The sequence below is a fragment of the Phaseolus vulgaris genome, chromosome 10 (assembly GCF_000499845.2).
Source record: "Phaseolus vulgaris cultivar G19833 chromosome 10, P. vulgaris v2.0, whole genome shotgun sequence".
NCBI classification, from domain to species: domain Eukaryota; kingdom Viridiplantae; phylum Streptophyta; class Magnoliopsida; order Fabales; family Fabaceae; genus Phaseolus; species Phaseolus vulgaris.
The window spans coordinates 42,373,420-42,394,969 of NC_023750.2; the positions used below are offsets into that span (position 1 = coordinate 42,373,420).

Sequence of the window (21,550 nt, forward strand, 5' to 3'; positions counted from 1 at the left end):
ATACCTATGACCTATTTTGTTCAATCGTTAATTTTGATCTTTTCATGTTAAATTAGAGAATTTATTTTTTCTAGACCAACATTTTTTTTTTCTATTCATATGAATTAAAGAAATGTATCAAAAGTTTTACAAGAACTCATTCGTCCCCCACCAACTAAATTAAACTCATTTGTTCTTTATTTAATATTTACGAATTTATGGATTTATTTAAAGTCTTTTCTCCGTCCATGTTTGTTTTGCAAAATACAAATTATATTTTTACTTTTTTTTGCATTCCTTCATTTTACTACACTTCTATTTCCATATTTTATACGTTTCAATATAATGTAATTAATTAAAATAAATAAATAGTAATAATATATTTTTTGAGTTATTGAAATGATGAATAGAGAAAATAAATAAATCTAGAAAACTAATAACCCGTCCAGATTATAAAATAGAATCGATTCATCTTTTAGAATTGATATTAAATCTCTATGATAATGAGTAACTAATTATTTAATTGATTCTTAAAGAATACATTAACTAGATATTATAGATATTATAATCTCTCATATTATTTTGTATTAATTAATGGGTTGTTGAGAAACGTACACATTATTTATGAAGTAACGTTAATTTTTTTATCTAATACATTTAATTAGCGTAAAAGATGGGTAAAAGTTCCTTCTTAAATATTGTTTTATATTTTCTTATACAAGATTTCAAACCTTAAATAAAAGAATAATAAATGATGACTGAATATTTTGTTTACCTCGCAATAATCTTTTGTACACAATTTTAATGTGATTCGTGCACCTTCACCACTGCAAATAAATAAAAAATAAAAATTACAACTGTAAAAACAAGTATTTAACAATGGTTATTGATATGTCTTTAATATAGATATAAAAAATACTTTGACACCATTAAGAACTAGTATAAATATTAATTTTATTATAAAATTAAAAATATTAATATAAAATTGTTATTAAATAAAAATCATTTTTTTGTATACACTTATTTTTTTTAAATGTATATTTTATCTTATAATTATAAAGATCTCGAAAATTATTTAAGAATAAGACTCACACAATTGAAATAGAGTATGTGTTATAACTACGATCACAATGGATTGACAAATAAAAATTAATCGTAAAAACAAGGAAAAGAATCATCACATTATTGCAAATAAAAATCCCAAAAAGATAGATTGTGAATCATATTTGGGATCCAAGAGTTAGTAAAAGGTATTAGCATCCATCAAAGACGGTATCTTTAATTAAATATGTAAAATAAGTCTATATTTTTTTAAATGTTTATTTTTCTCTAAAATTCAAAATAAAAACATGTTTTCAAAATAAAGAAATTATTTTTTATTTTTTTATATTTAGGACTCGAAAAGGATGAAATTTGGTCCTATGTATTTTTATTCATAACGATATATCAGAAATTACTTAGTGCTAAGATTTAACTAAACTCGAAAAAAACTTGTGTCAGTCTAAACTAGAATTTTAAAAAGATAAATAAAAGTTAAACGAAATATTTGTAAAAAGTGATTCCTCAATGATTTTAGCTATGAATCAATACTTGAGAATAAAGAAAGGAAGAAGGTGATATGAAACCAATACTAATTAATCATCTAGGTAACAAAGATATATTATGTTCTTAAATTTTTGTTTATTAGAACTGCATATTTTTATTTTCTAGGGAATTTATTTGACAGATACAGAAATATTGGAGATTAATTATGGATAGATAAGTTTGGAGAGGATGTCTTATTTTTTTTACTATTTCTTTCTTTCCTGGTGAAGATTAGTAATATCATTACATTAATGTTAGCAATGAAGGAAAGGAACAAGAATAACATATCAAAAATTAACATAACTATATATGTTGAAGATCTCACATCGACTAGAGTTTAGAGTTTTTCATTGTATATAAGTGGGTGTAAACCTTAACTCTATGAGTTGATTTTATAGAGTTGAGTTAGTCTGATGAGTTGTTATATTGATTATTTTTAAGGGACAAAATTCTTTAGTTGGATAGTTTTTGGAATAAAAGATAAATATGAGGCGACACAATATGCCTAGTCGATTGGAATTAATAAAACTATGTCCCCGTTATATAACAACATATGTTAAAAAAGAAAGAATAAAAAAAAATACAAATCCTCTCTATCTTATTTTTTTTCTTTTTAATATAAAGTTAAGTAACCTGATACATAATTTTTTATATATATATAAAAAAAATGAGTAGCTACACGATTTGATGCAACAAACTTTGTGTGATAGATGAATGAAGAGTGAAGAAAAAAAAGAGATTCTGGAAGTGTGAAAAGTAACAGATTAAAAAAAATCTTTTATTTTTATTATTTCTTTTTTATTTTTTATTTCTTAGAAATAAAAAAAAATATTTTTTAAGAATATTTTCTTTTTCTTTTTGTTTCACAAATTTTATTTACCGGTCAAAATCAAATGTTATTCTTTCATCTGGAATAACTTAATGTTATTTTCAAGAACATCATCTTTCTAAATTTTAAGTAGTTTTCTTAAAATAATTCTACTTCTTTACATACATGTTACTTTAAATAAGAAAATAATTAATTTGAAAACATATTAGCAAGAAAAATATAACGTGTTTTAAATAACTAAAACTGTAGTTATTTTAAAAAAGGAAGTAGTATGATTTTCGAAGATAAATCATACGTACGAAAGAGTTTCATCAATCATGATATAATTATCTAGTGATCATAATAAGTATATCTTATGATTAAATCAATCAAATAAATTATTAAATTTATAAAATAATTATAAAAAAAATAACCAAATATCAAATCATCAAGAAGATGAATCATAAATAAATAAATATATATATATATAAAAGAAGTATAATAATTATGCGTGACAATAATTTTTGACTATTTTATAAGAATATTATCGTTTTTTTAAATAAAAAATATTATTATAATTACAGTAACCAAGTGATTAAAATAAATATAATATATAGAGACAGATATTGATGGAATTGAAGAACTAAATCATTAAAACTTGTATGAGATTTTATATAATATTGTTTAAATCATTAAATTTTAAATTATTACTGTGTGTTATATTCATTTCTTGATTTTCAGGATAAGGATAAATTAGTTAACAAAAAGATTTTTTTTTGCTAATATTTCACCAATCATGATATAATTAAATATGGAAATGTTCAAAATCACCATAATAATTTGTAACAATCATTAATAATGAAAGATGTTGCTATATATTAAGGTGTTGTAGTAGACTTGACCACTAAAATTTACAAAGACAAATTCTTGAGGCAAAGTTTATAAGAAATTTTAGCATTAAGCAATATAAAATAATGGAAAGCAATACTGAAGAAGGAGAAAGCAGATCTGCAAAAGCTTATTCTCCATCACATTCAAAAAGGTCATTACCAATGAAGAAAAGGAAGTTATGGTGCAAATATTGTAATAAGAAGTTCCACAGTCACCAAGCTTTGGGTGGACATCAAAATGCACACAAGGTAGAAAGAGCAACAACACCGAAAGAGAAGATTCTTAACATGGTTTCTGCTTATGGCAAAAATTCATATGTTGGTGACTTTCTTGATTCAAATAAATGTGATGGATTCAAAGGCAAAACATTTGGGGTGTCAACACTTTCCATGACTCATTTTAAGCCACAACATAGCAAACCACACATTGCACTCAAACAGGATTCATGGTCAGGGCACTATACTTCTGATTATGTTCAAGCTACCATTCACAAGTTGGAGTCTTTGATAGATGAAGGGAGTGAATTTCATCAACACCAAAAATCATATCAACCTTTGATTTTTCCTATTCTTGGAGGTGGAGCACCAAATTCAGGGTCACAATCACAGTTATTGTTTAATCCTGGTTTATGTGACATGGAGAATTTTTGGCAAGCTATTGGTTTAAATGGAAAGACTTCACTTGATGATAAGAATTCTGCTGAAGAAAATAGTTTTTCTCCAATGGCTACCAATGGAGTGGTGGAAGAACTTGATTTGACTCTCAAGATTTGAAATCCCAAACTAGTTTCAATTAGAGAAGTGATTGTATATTCACTTCATTTACATGAGATTAGAAATTTAGGACTACTTTGTTTCTATTATGTTTTTGTGTACTTGAATATAATTATGACCTATTTTGTTTAATCAATAATTTTGATATTTTCATTTTAAATTAAGAAATTTATTTTTTCTAAACCAACATTATATATTTTTTTCTATTCATATGAATTAAAGAAAAGTATCAAGAGTTTTACAAGAACTCATTCATCCCCCACCAACTAAATTAAATCATTTGTTCTTTATTTAATATTTACGAATTTATAGATACTATTTAAAGTCTTTTCTTCGTCCATGTTCATGCCCACGTTTGTTTTGCAAAATACAAATTATATTTTCTTTTTTTTTTCATTCCTTCATTTTATTACACTTCTATTTCTATATTTTATACGTTTTAATATAATGTAATTTATTAAAATTAATAAATAGTAATAATATATTGTATGAGTCATTTCATAGAGAAAATAAATAAATCTAGAAAACTAATAACCCGTCCAGATTATAAAAAAAATTATTAAAATCTTTTAGAATTGATATTAAATCTCTATGATAATCAGTAACAAATTATTTAATATCAGTAACTAATTATTTAATTGATTATTAAAGAATACATTAATTAGATATTATAGATATTATAATCTGTCATATTATTCTGTATTAATTAATGGATTGTTGAGAAACATACACATTATGATTACTTATATTTTAAAAAGATTGTGATGTGTTATAAATTAAATTTTAAAATGATTATTTATGAAGTAACTTTAATTTTTTTTATCTAATGCATTTAATTAGCGTAAAAGACGGGTAAAAGATCGTTCTTAATTATGGTTTTATGTTTTCTTATACAAGATTTCAAACCTCAAATAAAAGAATAATAATTATGACTGAATATTTTGTTTACCTCGCAATAATCTCTGTACACAATTTTAATGTGATTCATGCACCTTCACCACTGCAAAAAAAAAAAATTACAACGGTGAAAACAAGTATTTAACAATGGATATTGAAATGTCTTTAATATAGATATTAAAAAAACAATTTATTAAAAATTGATTTTTTCAAATATTTTTATAAACTCATAATGATTAATATAAAACTGTCATTAATTAAAAACTCATTGTTGTATATCCTTTTGATTAAATGTGTATTTTATCTTATGATCGTAAGATTTCAAAAATTGTTTAATGACATAATTAAAATAGAGTATGTGTTGTAGCAAGAACATCGACGAACAAAAAGGGACAAAATCGTAATCACAGATTATTGCAAAAAATTAAAAAAATCCAAAAAGATAGCTTATAAACTAGTGGGGTCCAAGAGTCATAGTAAAATGTAGAAAAGATATTAACACCCTACCGCACTCGTCCAAATATGTCTCTAAATATTTATTTTTCTCTGAAATTCAAAATAAAAAACATGTTTTTAAAACAAAGAAAATATTTTCAATTTTTTATATTTAGGATTTGAAAAAGATAAACTCGGTCTAAGTATTTTTATTCAAAACGAAATATCAGAATTTACGTAGTTAAGGTTTAACTATTTGAAAAAAACTTGTGTCAGTCCGAACTAGGCTTTGAATAAGATGAATAAAAACTAGGCTTTGTATAAGATGAATAAAAGTTAAACGGAATTTTTGAGAAAAGTGATTCCGCAAGGATTCTACCTATGAATCAATAGGTAGGAATAATAGAAACAATATCAATTTAAATAATATATAATGTAAGAGTCATAAACGTCAAAGTTCACACTTTCACTATCTTTCAAAATAACATAATTATATTTCTAACAAGTCATATTAATTAAGGGTACTACATTTCTACTATATACTATATAACTTAATAACTAAACTTAGTGTATAATATTCATAAATTAAACCAAATTTTAGAGATGTTTTGAAACTATTACTTGAACATATACTAGCTTAAAGGAAGAGCAGAAAGAATGTTATTGCCATAAAGTGAACAGGTAAAAAAATGTTTAAAATTATAAAAAATGATTCAGTTGTGATAATCAAATTAAATAAGTATGTGACAGGTTTTGAGGCTGCATGTAGCATTTCATAAAGAACATATACCTGACTTCAACTGTTACTTGATATTCAACTCAACTGCCTCTTGGAACCAATGATGGAATTGGAAGGACGAAAATTCATGGGCTTCAATTCACTCAAATTCTCATACATCCTTTAAAAAATACAACACCTAAAACAAACACTGACTAACAACCATCAAACCTCCGAGGTAAATCATCCGGGTACACCATTTTCTCTCACTCACAATCCATCAATCTCCGAGGTAAATCATCAAATATGTTCTTCCTACCAATTACAGAGATACAACACGAGCCTTGTACATTATTATATACGCCATATGCCAATCACCTGGAGACAGATGACAGATTATTTGTTTACAAGTACACAGATTAAAGATCCTGCTAGGCTAAAATTTGAAGAGGATGGGAGTAGGGTGGAGGGAGAAGTAAATAAATCCATGTACGCAAATTAAGTATGTAACACTCACCTCCCCCAGATAGTCTGGTGATGTCGTCTCCTATTTTTGGTTTGGGATTGTCATCGTCAAACTCAATCCATTTCCCTGCCAACAACAAAAGAAATATTGTTTGAAAGAGACAGTGACAGATGGTTACACAGTACAAACACAACTCTGTTTCCTAAAACCTACCATTTTCTTGCTTGACCCAACCAACATAATGTCCTGAATCAGCACTTCTACCCTTGTGGGTTAACACAGCAACCAAATCATAAATTCCAGTCATCTGTCCTTCCTTTTCACCTATAGACGGAGAATGATTAATACATAGCAGGAAGAAGATTAGTGCATGCATATATAAATGAGTAACAGATCGTTGCAAGATCTTACCCTCGTCCATGGGAACTACAGATGATTCACCTTCTCCATTCAATGATCCCTGAATAAATCAAAGAAGCAATATGCAAGGGATTGCATTTATTTAGGCTGAGACTATAGCATGTAGAATATGCAAGGGGCATTAAATGGACTGGAATCGACTGTAATGATCGATACATAGAATCAACGTAATAAAAAAACGAGTTTTAACTAGCATCATATATACATATATTGCAAACCAATGTCATTTTTTTACAAGATAATTAAAAATTGTTGCCAAAAAATTAAACAGTTCTGTAATTTTATCAGTAAAAGAAAAATAATAGGCTCAAATAAGAAAAAGTTTTTTTCCCACAGACATATAGGGAAAAAAAGAAAAGAATTACTTAGGATATTTGATTTAGTTTTTTGAAGAACTGTTTTTGAGAATAAGTTAGAAAAAACACTTTTAATAACTTTAGTCTGAAAACTGTTTTAGAAAGAAAATGGTACGGTTGAGAAATGGAACAAGTTTTGAAGACAGGCTAAGAAACTAAAAACAGAAAACACATCTAATCATTTTTCATTTTTTAGCTTTCAAAAACTATTTTAATAAAACAGTTATCAAACAAGTTTTTAGTTTTAGAGAACAAAAAAAGAAAACAGAAAACTGTTTTTAAAAGCAGGACAGACACAGTCCCTTAATATTCCATGGAGAATGAAATCCTCCTCTATATTCTATTTAGGAACAGAACTCAATTCTGGACTCCTAATTCTATTGCTAAAGGATGGAATGAAATTACCACTCCATACTTATGATAGCAAGCATGGAAATCATTGAAGGGAATCACAATCACTGCATATCAAACATGATGTTAAGTTTGGCTGGTTTCCTCACCTCAGCGGCCGACATTTTCACATCATTTTCCTTCTGAGCAGAACTTTTCTCATTCACTTTAAGACCGAGCTTTTTGCCTTCCTCGTTTCTTAGGATCTAAAGGTACAATATCCAAAATGATAATATAAACCCACACATTATACAAAGCAAACATCTTCTCTTTTTTTTTACAAACAACCATAAGATTTTCATATTTAAAGACAAGAAGGATACCTGTCTAGGAGCATCCAGTTTTTTACGAAGATCATCTGAACAAAAATCATAAACATCCAACTCCAGAGGATAATCAACTTTCTGAGATAACCAAGCACAAAGGCAGTAAAATAAATTTCAGATGGCGAGCAAAACCTTTAAAGGATAATTTGTCAAAACCCAACACTGACCGTCAAAAAAGACAAAACAGAAGGAGAAATATAGTGAATGTTACCCGTAAAATCTTAGCCTTCTGGTTGGTTTCCCTCTTCCAAAAGAAACGGACAAACTGAACAGTCAAATACCTTAAAAAGGCAAAAGTTGAAAAACGCATCACTCAGCAATTACAAATGAAGAAATAAAACATGACAGAGATGCAACCAATCTTCATCTGAACAACGCCAAAACTCAAAAATATTTTAATTATGACCCATGAGAAAGATCATAAGTTATACCATAGAATCTTAACAACTCTTTCGAACAAGGTCTCATGAGTCATTACTATTATTGTTACTTTAGACCATCCACATGCTCATAGGAATTAGGATGTACAGCAAAAACTTAGGCTGACTCGTTTTCAATACAGACTGAAGAAGGATGTCTTGGCACAGCCAATGTAGAAACCAAGCCTAACTAGTAATCTTATCTAGACCTTTTATGCAAGTTACACTATCAAAGGTAGTTTGTAGATGTGTAGATCAAACTGTAATCCAACTGAAATCACATGGCATCAAAGAAAACAGGATCCAGAAAATATCATTTAAAAGGGATAATATCAACCTTGGCAGGGCATTGATACGTGATTCCTTCAAGTACGTAGCACTACGGCCCAATGCAGGTGAAGCCTTTTCTAACTCTGATTTTAAACCCTACAAAAGTCGGCTAGGTTAATAGAAGCTCATAAGTGTATTCATCATAACAAAGAATAATTAATAAGATTAAACAATATGATAGAACTAAATGATGTCAAACTAAAATTGAATTTTCATTTAGCAGTACTTTTATAGGGGGATGGAGAAAAAGCTAAGAACAAATACCAATGGTTAATAAGTTAACATGTTACATATTAACCATCTGCATGAACTTCATTAACCAGATCATTATTTCTAAACAGGAAAAATACGAATAATTTTTTTATCGTTAATTTTCTTTTGGTTTGTGTATGCATGCATGCACAAGCGTGCTGCACTCATTTCAACCAAACTAACACCTGTGTCTACCTCCCACTCCCAAAAAACTCAGCCCAAACCTAGGACCTCTGCAAACGAAGAAAATATCTTTGCTGCAGGTAACAGTGCTAGTGATAAACTATAAGATACTGGTTCTCAAGAGTCAATTTTTTTCAGTAGTAGAAGGAAACTCAAGTTACACACAAATAAGTAAATTATGAAGTAAAATTTCAGCAAAGCAACATATCACTGAACTTTCACTGCATAATATCATAGTTATACAGCTTTATCAAGAAAAAGTATGAAGTTAGACAAGAAAAACAAGCATAAAGGGGGTGACTAAGGACAAAACATCCTTTTAAAACCCCCCACCCCAACATAGAAAAAACAAGTGCGAATAGAGAGATAAAGAGAAATGGCTTAGCACTTACCTGTTTTATCCCTTCATGTAAATGGTTCACCTCCTGCGATATGTGGCATTTAAGTGAATAAACAGACTCTGTTTCCGAGCTTTCTTCATTACTCTCTTGACAATGAATCCTAACAAGTTATCAAAAAAATGGAAAATAACTACACATTAACGGGCTGCAAGTTTAGGGACATCAATAAGCATTTTAGTAGATCTAAAAAAAAGTGTGAATTGTTGTCTCTTTATTCATAATAAAGTGAACTACCCAGAATGCACCATAAAAAAGCAAGAACAACAATGCTACACAAGTACGTATAGAACAAAATATATTTTTCCAGCAAAAAGACTGACAGAGTCATGGACACATAAATTACAGTAAAGCCCAAACTCTAGCTAGGTTACCACTTCAAATAAGAAGGGAGGAAAAATCACAATCGACACACTAATGTGTATGAGCGTACACTCAATTTACATATTCATAAAGATTTTTTTAATCGTAATCTTAGATGTGTATGAGCAAACATTCCATTCCTGCTTTCTCCCCTCCATGAGATTCCACAGACTCATCTCAACAGTGGTCATTCCTTAAACAAATAAAAATAATATTTAAAATTTCGTTCATGAGTATTTATTGATAATATATTTTAATTTTTTAAAATTAATATTATTATCATAAGAAGAATTTGCTTAGTACATGATGTTAGGAATATATTTAAATTGAGTTAGAAAATTATTTCGTAAAATTAGAGTGGTGAAGCATAAAGAGTGACAATTTAAATGATTTAATGTCTTGAAAAATTCAATTAATGTGTCAGAATATGTATACACAAACACAATAACCTATTTTATTTAAAATGTGCAGATGAAGTTGAAAAGTAAATATAAATATCACTATTTAACATATAAAATAAAATAATATCATATAATTATTAAATTTCAAATATGAGTATATGCTTAACACTTAAAACTGAACCATTGAAACATTTTAACTGTAAGATATAAATATGCATTGAATAAAACATACTTTCTATTCTTATAAATATTTTATTTAAGTAACCCATGCATAGTAGAATAACTAGCTGCATTTGTAAGATGATAATGAGCGGTTAATCTTAATTCCTAATTGCATCGAATTCAAAAATATTGCGGAAAACAATTTCTTCATTTGCAAAGTTACCATGCTCAGGCATTAAATAAAATGTTGCCTTTATTTCTGTATTCCTTGAGCTACCATATTATAAACTAATAGGTTTAATTTCTAAAAGCATGATATGTGGATAACGTGTTTTCTCTAAGAAGTGCCACTGATGCAATTTGCATACAAGAGACCATACTTTACAAAAAGAAATCACAAAAGACGATAATTGACCAAACAACAATTGAAATCTGGCTACCACAGAGGTTTGGATAAAAACAAAATGATGCATAAAGAAGATGACAATGAGTAATCTACAAGTTAAAATCAAGAAAAGAAAGAAACTACTTGCTTTCTCGTATATGCAAGGAAAGCCTGTCAAATCCCTAGCTACAAATAGTACCAAGAACAATGCTACAAATGAGAACAAAAATTAATAGAGTACTTTGTGGATGTTTAACATATTGCACATCAGTAGCCAACAATTAAGGAGAAAGCATTGGACTGTACCTGCTATTAAGTTCTATGCCAAAGAGGGCCTTCACAGCATCAGGATTTTCACTGAAAACAAATAATAAATTTTATTAGATAGAAATTAGCAGTCTGAAAGAAAAGAAGTGGATGAAAAATATTAATATATTATAAATCAGGAGGGTTCGAAAGATCTAGTATGCCACTATGTGAAGTACAGAGAATAGGTATCAATATCAACTGTTTAGTAACCAATTTAATCTAACAACTTTTCTAAACAATAAACATTAGTTGAAAGATACTGCCACAGTTGCATTCAGTTACCAAGAAACATGCACAAAGTTACCTAGATCCAGGGGATCTGAGGGATTGAGAGAGTGTGTATAGAAGTTGTGTCCAACATTCTTCAGCATCCTGTTAGACATGAAAAACAAATTGGGTAAGGTATACCAATTCACTACAGTAATAAAACTAATTCCATAAGATGGTGTGCAACTTATAAACCTGTTGCATGAACACTCCATTATGCAGCTGACCAAATTGAGGATATTTTTTCCGTAATACCTGGTCATTCACCATCCCCAAAAAGGTGTGAGACAAGCTCAGAGCAGCAAACAAACATCAAAAAATTATGAAGATGTAGCCTTTTAATGTACAATGACAAAGAATAACTAGAAAGCATAAAAGCCCTAAAAAAAAGTAGCCAAGGATGAACATCAATAAAATCCAAAAATCACATTCTACAAGTTAAGAGTCTCCACTCAGGATGGTATTTTCAAAAGGAGGTCATGAACATATTGGCCACAAAAAATGGGCTTGAATAAACATTTCAACATAGAAACTAACATACACATAAATCAGCATTACCCAATTCTATCGTTTTGATGTAACATTTCAAATTTTTTTAAGAAAATCTTCCCACCGAAAAACATATTACATAGATATATAAATTTAAGAAAAAGCTGAATAATTAGTTATGAAATGAACACTATATATATTGTACCATCCAAAATTGCATTGGTGCCACAGGTTTGACACTTTTATCAAGCTCATTGAACAAGTCACGGGTTGCAATGGTCAACATATGAGAAGACTGATCGACATCATTGTTTCGTCCTGAGTGTGAGTACCTGATTCCAAGAAAGTTCATAAAGTATTCATCATATGTCATTGTCTGCCTCAAAAATGCAACAAATAAAATGTAAATTCCTACTCCTTGAAAAAGACTTACTTAATCAAAGCTGACTTTAACTCAGGAACAGAATGGAGGCATTGCAATGTTGAGTTCATATAACATGTATTTCCCAAATTGAAAAGACCAGCCGTGTGTCCCTGGGAAAATCAATCCATCACACAGACCCCACCCACCCAAAAAGGAAAGAGGAAAAAAATCAAACGCTAAAATGAAAAAAGAAAAAGTGTATGACTCTGCCAAACTAAAGAAAATAAACAATTAAAATATGTTAAATTTAACATCCTTCAGACAAGTGAAAACAAGGCCCAGTTGAGACTAGTCATTCAATGATAACAAATTAACTCCACCAGTGTATCATCCTTTCATAACTGAAAGGCTGCTATTTTAAGGACAAAAGTGATGGCAAAATGTGAAACCGAAGGACCAATTTTATATCACTAAAATATTGAATACCAACCAATTGATGTTAAATTTAAATAGATGACCAATGAAATGTCATGAAAATCCTTAGAGGATATGGCAGAACCTAAACCACTACTAAACACAGATCAAACACTAGAATATCTCCAAAAAATATTCTATAAAAAAAATATCCGTTCAATGATAATTAATTCACTCCACCACTGTTTCATCCTTTCAAGACAGAATTGCTGCCATTTTAAGAACCAAAGTGACGGAAAAATGCGACACTGAAGTACCAACTTGATGCATGTTATCAAGAACCGATTTGAAGTTTTGTTTAAATGGATGACCGATGCAACGCCATGTATACCTATAGCGGACCAGAACCCAGACCAATCGAACAAGTGATCAAACAAGAGAATATCTTCAATCTAAAGAACTTCTATTTTGAGAAAGAAAACATAAAATGTGACAAGAAGTACCAACTTGATGCATGTTATCAAGAACCGATATGATGTTTTGTTTAAATGGATTGCTGATGCAATGCCATGTATATCTTTAGAGGACTGGAGATAAGAACCCAGACCAATTAAACAAGACGAGAATATCTTCAATCTAAAGAGCTTCTATTGAGAAAGAAAACACAAATTTGATATAGACAAGACAATAAGGATCCATTTAAGGTTTAAAAAATTGATTTTATGACAACTTTCTTGTTCATTAACTGCTATTTTTTAATTTCTGAACTATGGGGCCTCACATCAAAAAACTAAAAAGGATAGGTCATGCATTGTTTAACATGCTCAGGCTTCTCATCCTTCTCCCAAGATGGTTCGTGGAAGAAAAATGAGATAGGTAAGAAAGAAATGAGATCAGTGCTGAATTGTTTCTTTTCAAATCAAATCTCAGGGAAGGTTAGCTGGAGTTTTAAGAGAAGAATAAAAAAAATGAAGACAAAGGGACTATTGTCGAACTGTTTCTCAGTTTTAAGGGTGGGTTATTGGAAAGTATTGACTTTTAAATTTAAACTAAAGGAAAAAATTATTCGCCATGTGTAACACAAGGAAAAAATACAAGAGTATGCATTAAACATCAGTTAAGATACCGTTATTTGCGAACTACCACTGTTATAAAAATTACAAACACAGATATTTTGCAGTTCAAGTAATGTGTGTGTAAGAGTTCAAACTTACAACAGCAACTACTTGTTCTTCTTCAGGAAGATCTTCAACAAAAACAGTTCCCTTCTCTGGAGACTTCACTACTTCATCAGCTGTACCCATCATCATTAGCTTTTGACCCTGAAAACAGGAGATTATGTGGATCGATTAAATGAAAGGATACATGGAACATAGAAGAACGGTACTGAAAAACACATGCTAGCACTGCTAACCTCTTTAACTCCTAATGCTGACCAATCAGCATCATCCTGCATTGCAAAAGGAAATCAAAGGAAGAAAAGAGCTTCGAAACAACTTCATTCCCGGTTATTGTTATGATCTTTTTAAAAGACCTACTAAGGAGAGCCTAAGTTTTCTTTTTCTCATTACTTAAAGTAATCACTTCAACAATCTACTTACCTTCAAAAGACCACCCTTGACCATAATTTTTTGTCTTTCAGGAGGAACACCAGTCAAATCATACAGTTGGCATTTAAAAACGTAAGGAGACTGGGTAGTGTCAATTTCCACTTCTTTGAAAATCTCTTTTTGCCATTTTACACTTACTGCAGAAAAAAGATCAGTAGTGAATATCAGAATGATAAAATCAGATTAAAAAAAATAGCAATCCACAAGCAGCAATACAATACATCAGTTAACAGAACCCCAAATCTACGGCAAACCCAGGACTTTCCGTTTCTCGCTAACACTCCATCAGCTTAACGACAATATCCGTTAAGAGATGCAAAATAACGCAAACCTTCATGCACACTGAAAACATTAAAAATCAGAAGGAAACCCAGCGCAATTTCCTCGCTGCTCACATAGCATAGTTAGACTTCAAAACAAGTTGAATGCAGCCACATCTCCATTCTCGAAAGTTCCAATAAACCAAACCAGAAAACATTGATTATCGATAGTAAGTAAGTAAAAAAAAGTGTAACGAACAAACCGCCAAACTTGAAAGCAAACACAGCACTGAATCATCAAAGCTCACACAGAACAGATTAATTTTAAAAGCCATAATAAATCAAGTTCAAAAGGCAACATCCATCAGAATTCCAAACGAACACAAATTCCTTCCCTCTCTAGCACAAACCCTAAATTACATGTGCCGCATCTCTCTGAATTGGAAAACAGAGCAGAAATCGAAGAAAAGAGCAGCATACAAAATTGGAAAAGAAAAGACACGGAGAAGAGGGAAAGGAATGCACAGAGAAGAAAGGAACAGTAGGAAGCGGAAAATGGAAGAGAGAAAAGGTGCGAGACCTGTAATCATGATTGCAGGAGGATCGAGAAGGAGGAAGAAGGAGCAGAGAAGAGGTTGGCTTGAAGAGAGGGCAAAAGGAAAGGAATTGAAATTGAGGCCTTTCTCTTGTTGGTGTTTGGGGGTTTATATTTGGGGCACAACACTCTCTGGCCCACTTCCTTTTCCTCTTCCACGAACCCACACTCTTCTTAAAATGCTTTTTTTATATATATACAATTATTAAAATTCATACAAATTTTTTTTAATATTTTAGGTTTATAATAAATCATTTAAATTGCCATTTTATTTTAATTGTTAATTTAAAAACCCAGATAAAAAGTTGCTTTGGGAGGAGTTTTGGAATTTATACCACTTTTCCATGAGTTTATTTTAGAAAATAAAATTCTAAATTACTTTATTATTAACTGTTTTTGTTTATTTTAGATTTATTAGAAATTATTTTTAATTTATACAAAATTAAACTTGATTTCTTTCTTCTACTTTTATCCTTTACAGTGAATTATGGAGGTAAGAAAGCAACAAATGTAAAACTGAGGTGTCAAAATTTGTAGTAGATAAGATTAATTGGCTAGAAGAGAAGAAATTTGTCTTCAAATAAGATACATGCAAGAAAAAAAAAATACATTGAAAAAGATAAATATTGAAAATTATCTAAAAATATATATTTTTTTAAATGAATCTTATTGGATAATATGAGAAGTCCACCTCTTTTTTATCAGTATTTCTGAGATATCAAATTTATAATGATATCTTTACATACAAACATTTTTATTTAAGAAAAATATTAAAATAATAAAAAAATAAGAAATTTTTTATTATAGTATTTATTAAAATAAAAAATAGTATTAAATCATAAAAAATTTCATAAAAATAATATTTTTTATAACATTATTGTAGGTAGTTTTTTTTATTGTGGATAATTATTCAGGTTAAAAAGAAACAAATACTTAAAAGCAGAATAGTAGCAATTTGTACCCCAAAAACTAGTTTTATAGATTATAGATATATAAGATATTTTTTTAAATATTTTTATATCTATATCAATTCATTTATTTAGATTTAGATTTAGATTGGATTTTGCCATGACCACCCTAATCTTTAAGACTAAATTATAATATAAAATATTAGTAATTTATTTATATATTAATTTATAAAAAAAATTTAAAAAAATTTATTAATAATATAAACCACTTTAGATATTATTTTTTAGTCTTTTAGTATTTAATTTAGTCAGTTATTATTTTTTATCTTTAATAAATATAAATATACTGGAAATAAAAAGCAATCAAATAAAATGTAATGTTAATTAACTTTATATACATTACCTTATATTTAAATATAAGTATTTTATTTCGTTATTAATTTCTATTTTAAACTTGGGTTAAATTGTTTAGTTAGAAAAAACATATATAAAAAATTTAAGAAAAAAACCATTTTGTATATCTATAATATACTTTAGTACTTAATAAACTAATGAATCAAATGGATTAGCGTAACAAAAAAACATATTTTTTCAAATCTAAACGGGGTTTTCTAAAAATATATGTATTATTTTCGTGTTGAATCTTTGATTATTGTATGTTGACTTTACCAATGACTTATATTTTATTCTAAGATATTATTTAATTAATATTTAAAATATTTAAAGACACGTACATATTGCATACGAAAATAAAGATAATTAAGGACATTTTTTATTTTAAATTTGGGGATAAAGATAATAAAACTTGCAACCACTTTAAATATTAAAATACAAAGGCTACATTTTGATAGTGAAGAATTCACTTAGATTTACTATTTTAACCATTGTAAATAACACATTATTCGATAGATATAATTTTCAACTATTTCAATATATCTTTTTTTAAATCTTTATATACTTATATTTGATATCGATTTCATATTCTAAATCTTATATTTTATTTTTATCTTCAATATTTTGATAGTCTTTTTTAAAATCGTATGATATCTTTAAATCACTTATTTTTTTAATTTAATATCTTTTATTTCTATCTTTATAATAATAATTTATAAGAAATTATGTGTGTATATAAACAAGCTCATGGGAAGGAGTAGAATACAATTTCACCTTTTTCTTGCTTTGTCTTTTTCCATTACACAGTATTATTGGTGGTGATTTTGATTTGAGTAGAAAAAATAGAAAGAATGTGGAAAAATCGATTATTTTGGTTAAGCTTTGGAACATTAGGTATTGTTTGGTGTGAGCATGGTTTGAAGGAGGTAGTGATCTCTCACATGAAGCGTGAGATTCGCTATATTGAAGAACAACTTAACTATAAACAATGCTCTTCATCAGAACGTGTTTTATCAAAACGCGCTTCTGCTCCAGCTTCCTCTTCCAATAAGGTCATTTTCTTTCTTCTATTCTCATGCTCAACAACAATTTCCTATTGCATCTTCAACATTTTGCATGATGAATCCAATAACTTTTTTTTTTCATCTATAATCACCGTATTTTTTTTAGGCTTTGTTTGGATTGAAGAGAGGATTTGTGAGGAAGGGAGGGAGTGGATTTGTGAGGATTAGAGAGAATGTGTGAGGATATGTGAGGTTGTTTGAATTGAGGGATAATAAAGTAGATTTGTGAGAATGATTTATTGTAAGTTTACAAATTTATCCTTGTTATTAAAAAATATTTGAATGAATGAATTATGATTTTTTTTAGGTTTGAATTAATTAAATATTTTTAATATATAATATCCATAATTATTTAATTAAAATTTATGAAAATAATATTTATTATTATATTCATTTGTTATTTTATATAACTATATATATTGTTGATATTATAATTTTATTTTATTTTTTTTTATTATTTATAATTATATGTTGTTATTAATAGTATTATTAATTATTTTTTAAATTATAAATAATAAATAAATTTATGTAATATTTAATTTTGTATATTGTAATAAAATGTATGTACAAGGATATTTAGATAAAATACAATAATGTTACTTAATCTCCACAAATCTCTTCATTTTGTAAAGAGTGAAAAAAATCATTCACCTTCTCTCTCATACACTTCCCCCACCCTCAAAACCCTTGAAACAAACACAAAAAATATTCCATTCCTCTTCTCTCGTGAAAGAAACACACCCTTAGAAGAAAAAAAATCACTTTTTAAACAAAAAATCACTTATTATTGTATACTTTCTTATGTTTGCTAAATTTTTAAAAAAAGTAAAGCTAACAATAACTTGTAAAAAACACATAAATCTATATTTAATAAATAACTTGCTTTTTTTAATTATTATTAAATATAAATAATTTATGTTTTTATAAAAACATTTTTTTAATAATGTATAGTTTTGGTTTATTCCTTCCCTATTTTATTTTTTTAATAATATTTTTTTCATACGAAGACAAATAATTGTATTACTTGAAGTGTCAGTATACTCAGATGTAAGGTTGCATCACGAAAGTTTTTTTTTAAAAAAAAAACTTAGAAAAACTACCTGGTATTCTTTATAGATAGCAATATTTTTGCTAAAGTTTTACTTATCTTTTGACTAATTCAGATTAGTCTAAGTAATGGACCATATAATTTTCTTTTACACATGACACATTTTTAATTTAATATTTATGTAATTAACACATTATTAGTTTATTTAATACTTATATTTTTTAATTTAGTATGATGGAAAGTCTGTGAACTCATCCGTGGATAAAATGTTAATCTTTATAAAATTAACCATCTTAATTTATTTAATACTTATATATATAACATTTTTTAATTTGGTTCTTACATTTTGACATTTTTTTAATTTGATTGATTTATACATAAAATTAAAAACAAATTATGCATATAATTAAAAGTAGGTTATATATAGAAAGAATAGATTAAAATTGTGTAACAGAAAAAAAATCAGAATTCACTAGAAAATAAATTATATATTTAAATTTCTTATATTATATATTTCTTGTTTACTCATAACAAAATATTTTGTTCTCTTTGGCAGGTTGAAGGCTAATAACTTTTCAGTTCCAGTTGAGAGAAGTGTACTAGGCTCTATGGAATTTTTCCTTTTTTTTATAATTTTCTATGGGATTTTTCATTTTTTTCTAATTTTCTATTAGTTTTTTCTTTTATTAAAAAATTTGTACAGAAATTCTGGGATTTTGGCTCTTACTTTTTTTTACCTAATTTGGAGAAATTAATAGAATAAAGAAAAGTTTACTCTACCATGTTGTTGCTAAATATTATGATTTATGCTTTAGTTTATTATTTTGTAGTAGAATTTTTTTGATTGCAACGTTTAAGTCTCTTTAACGTAATAGCAATTGTATCAAAGGCTAAAATTAAGAAATTACAGTAATTTAAATTTTTATATTCGATATTAGGACCTTCAATTCAATGTACGAGGGAAATAATTTCTCAACATATTTATTTTTTTAAATGAAAAGTAGGTATTTTGAATTTTAAAGAAATAAAAAAAGTTTTACAGCACAAAAATCAAAACTTAATTTATTTACCTAAACTTAAGCTAAAACGTAATTAAGTGAATGTATTATCAAATTAATGTCATTTAATTTGGTTTAATTATAAGTATTATCAATCCAAACAAAAATTAAATTAATTATTTAATTTGTGAAGTGTCTTTCCTTTGTAAAGATGGTTGTAGTATGATTATTTTTTTTTTCATGTCAAGTTTAAAGTTCTCGAAATTATATTTTTATTTTGAGTTTGAAGTTTTGGAGTTGCATGTAATACTACAATTTTGTAGTAGATTATTGAGAAACATCACGTGTGTATGTGTTTAATGCTTTTCAAATGCATGTTGAAACCATTGAACATCCATTGCATTTGCATACGATTTTCTTTGGTTACATTTTAATTGAGAAGCATTTTTGTATGAGCATGTGATGTTTTTTAGTAGTATGTAGAATCACTTTATAAGTTTTTATTAATGATATAAATCATTTTAAATATTATTTTTTTAGTATTTTAAATAGTATTTAATTCAGTCAATATAATGAGTAATTATTTTTTATATTTAAATTTAGTTGTTATTTAATGAATTTTTTGTAATGAGAAAGCAAGTCAGGCTTAAATTTTATACTATTTTCCCTTAATCCAATTAATTTATATTTTATCTATCTTATCTTTTCCCTGATTTTTTTGTTCTTCTATTCTTCCTTTCAAACATAGACTTTGTATTTGATTGAGAAGTTTATGGAATGAAAAAGGAAAGAAAGGAAAAAATATAGTAAAATATGTGATTATTTGCATAATAAAAAGAAATGAAAGAAAAAATTGCAAGTGATTTTAATAATATGATAATTATTTTGAAAACTATCACTACAAAAAAAAATCATGAAATAAAAACTAATTTTTAAATATCAAAATAATTAGTTGTAATAGTAATTAAATTAAAGACCATTTTAGAAACTAAAAAATAATTTGGTTTCTAAATTAGTTTCTATTATTGTTAAATAGTTTATAATTTGGTATCTAATTAGCAACTAAACTTTTTGCTACCAAATTTAAAAATTAAATAATTGGTAGTTAAAACCTTAGTTGCTAATTAGATACCAATTTAGAAACTATTTAACAATAATATAAACTAATTTAAAAATCATTTTTTTTTTAGTTTCTAAAATGTTCTCTAATTTAGTTACTATTGGAACTAATTATTTTGGTCTCTAAAAATTGGTTTCTATTTCATGATTTTATTGTAGTGTATAACATAATAAATTTATAAAACATCATATTATCCTTAATATTATAAATAATTTTAATTAAATATTGAATAATGATAGTATTATTATTATTTATATTCTTATTATCATCCTTATTATTATTTTATGAGTTTATTTTTATTTATTGCTACTACTGTTATTTTTAATTTTTGTTATTTTTATTTTTATTTATGATTTATTATTATTATTTTATTATATAATTAATTATTTTACATCATATATGATCATGCTACCTTATATAACATACTATGTGATTTTGTATGGTTTGACTACAATAAATATAAATATGTCATTTGAATATCTCAAGTTTAATTTTTCAAATGGAGTTTTGAAGCACCAAACAATCCCTTGTCTGGACATGAAGCTTTTTGGAGAAGAAGAAAAGTTAAAGTAAAAAAAATTGTTTAGATAAATCTTAATTAGCGAGTTTAAAATAAGTTTTTTATTTGTGAAAATGGTTGTAGTATGATATTTTTTTTTCATGTTAAGTTTAAAGTTCTTGAATTATAGGTTAAGTATGAAGTTTTGGAGTTGTATGTAATACCAGAGCTTTTTAGTATGTAATTGAGAAACATAAGTTGCGTTTGCATCTAATG

At 27.3% G+C, this 21,550-nt stretch overlaps 1 protein-coding gene across 1 annotated transcript; it reads right to left on the reverse strand.

Annotated features, from left to right (window-relative positions):
* Positions 1 to 6,041: 6,041 nt before the first annotated feature.
* LOC137818242 (ubiquitin carboxyl-terminal hydrolase 6) lies at positions 6,042 to 15,413 on the reverse strand. Its single transcript, XM_068621535.1, has 18 exons — positions 15,230 to 15,413; positions 14,381 to 14,526; positions 14,194 to 14,229; positions 13,994 to 14,101; positions 12,435 to 12,535; positions 12,207 to 12,333; positions 11,708 to 11,767; positions 11,550 to 11,617; positions 11,243 to 11,293; positions 9,620 to 9,728; positions 8,800 to 8,888; positions 8,255 to 8,324; positions 8,041 to 8,121; positions 7,828 to 7,923; positions 6,963 to 7,011; positions 6,765 to 6,875; positions 6,603 to 6,677; positions 6,042 to 6,463 (listed from the first exon to the last, which is right to left on the reverse strand). Exons 1-18 carry the CDS (start codon positions 15,237 to 15,239, stop codon positions 6,408 to 6,410), a joined length of 1,443 nt encoding a protein of 480 aa, XP_068477636.1. The 5' UTR covers positions 15,240 to 15,413; the 3' UTR covers positions 6,042 to 6,407.
* Positions 15,414 to 21,550: the final 6,137 nt, after the last annotated feature.

Coding starts and splice junctions, on each gene's coding strand:
- LOC137818242 (XM_068621535.1), bottom strand. Junction 11,768..12,206: donor CACCAATGCAATTTTGGATG/GTACAATATATA, acceptor GTGAATGACCAG/GTATTACGGAAAAAATATCC. Junction 9,729..11,242: donor GGCATAGAACTTAATAGCAG/GTACAGTCCAAT, acceptor ATAACTTGTTAG/GATTCATTGTCAAGAGAGTA.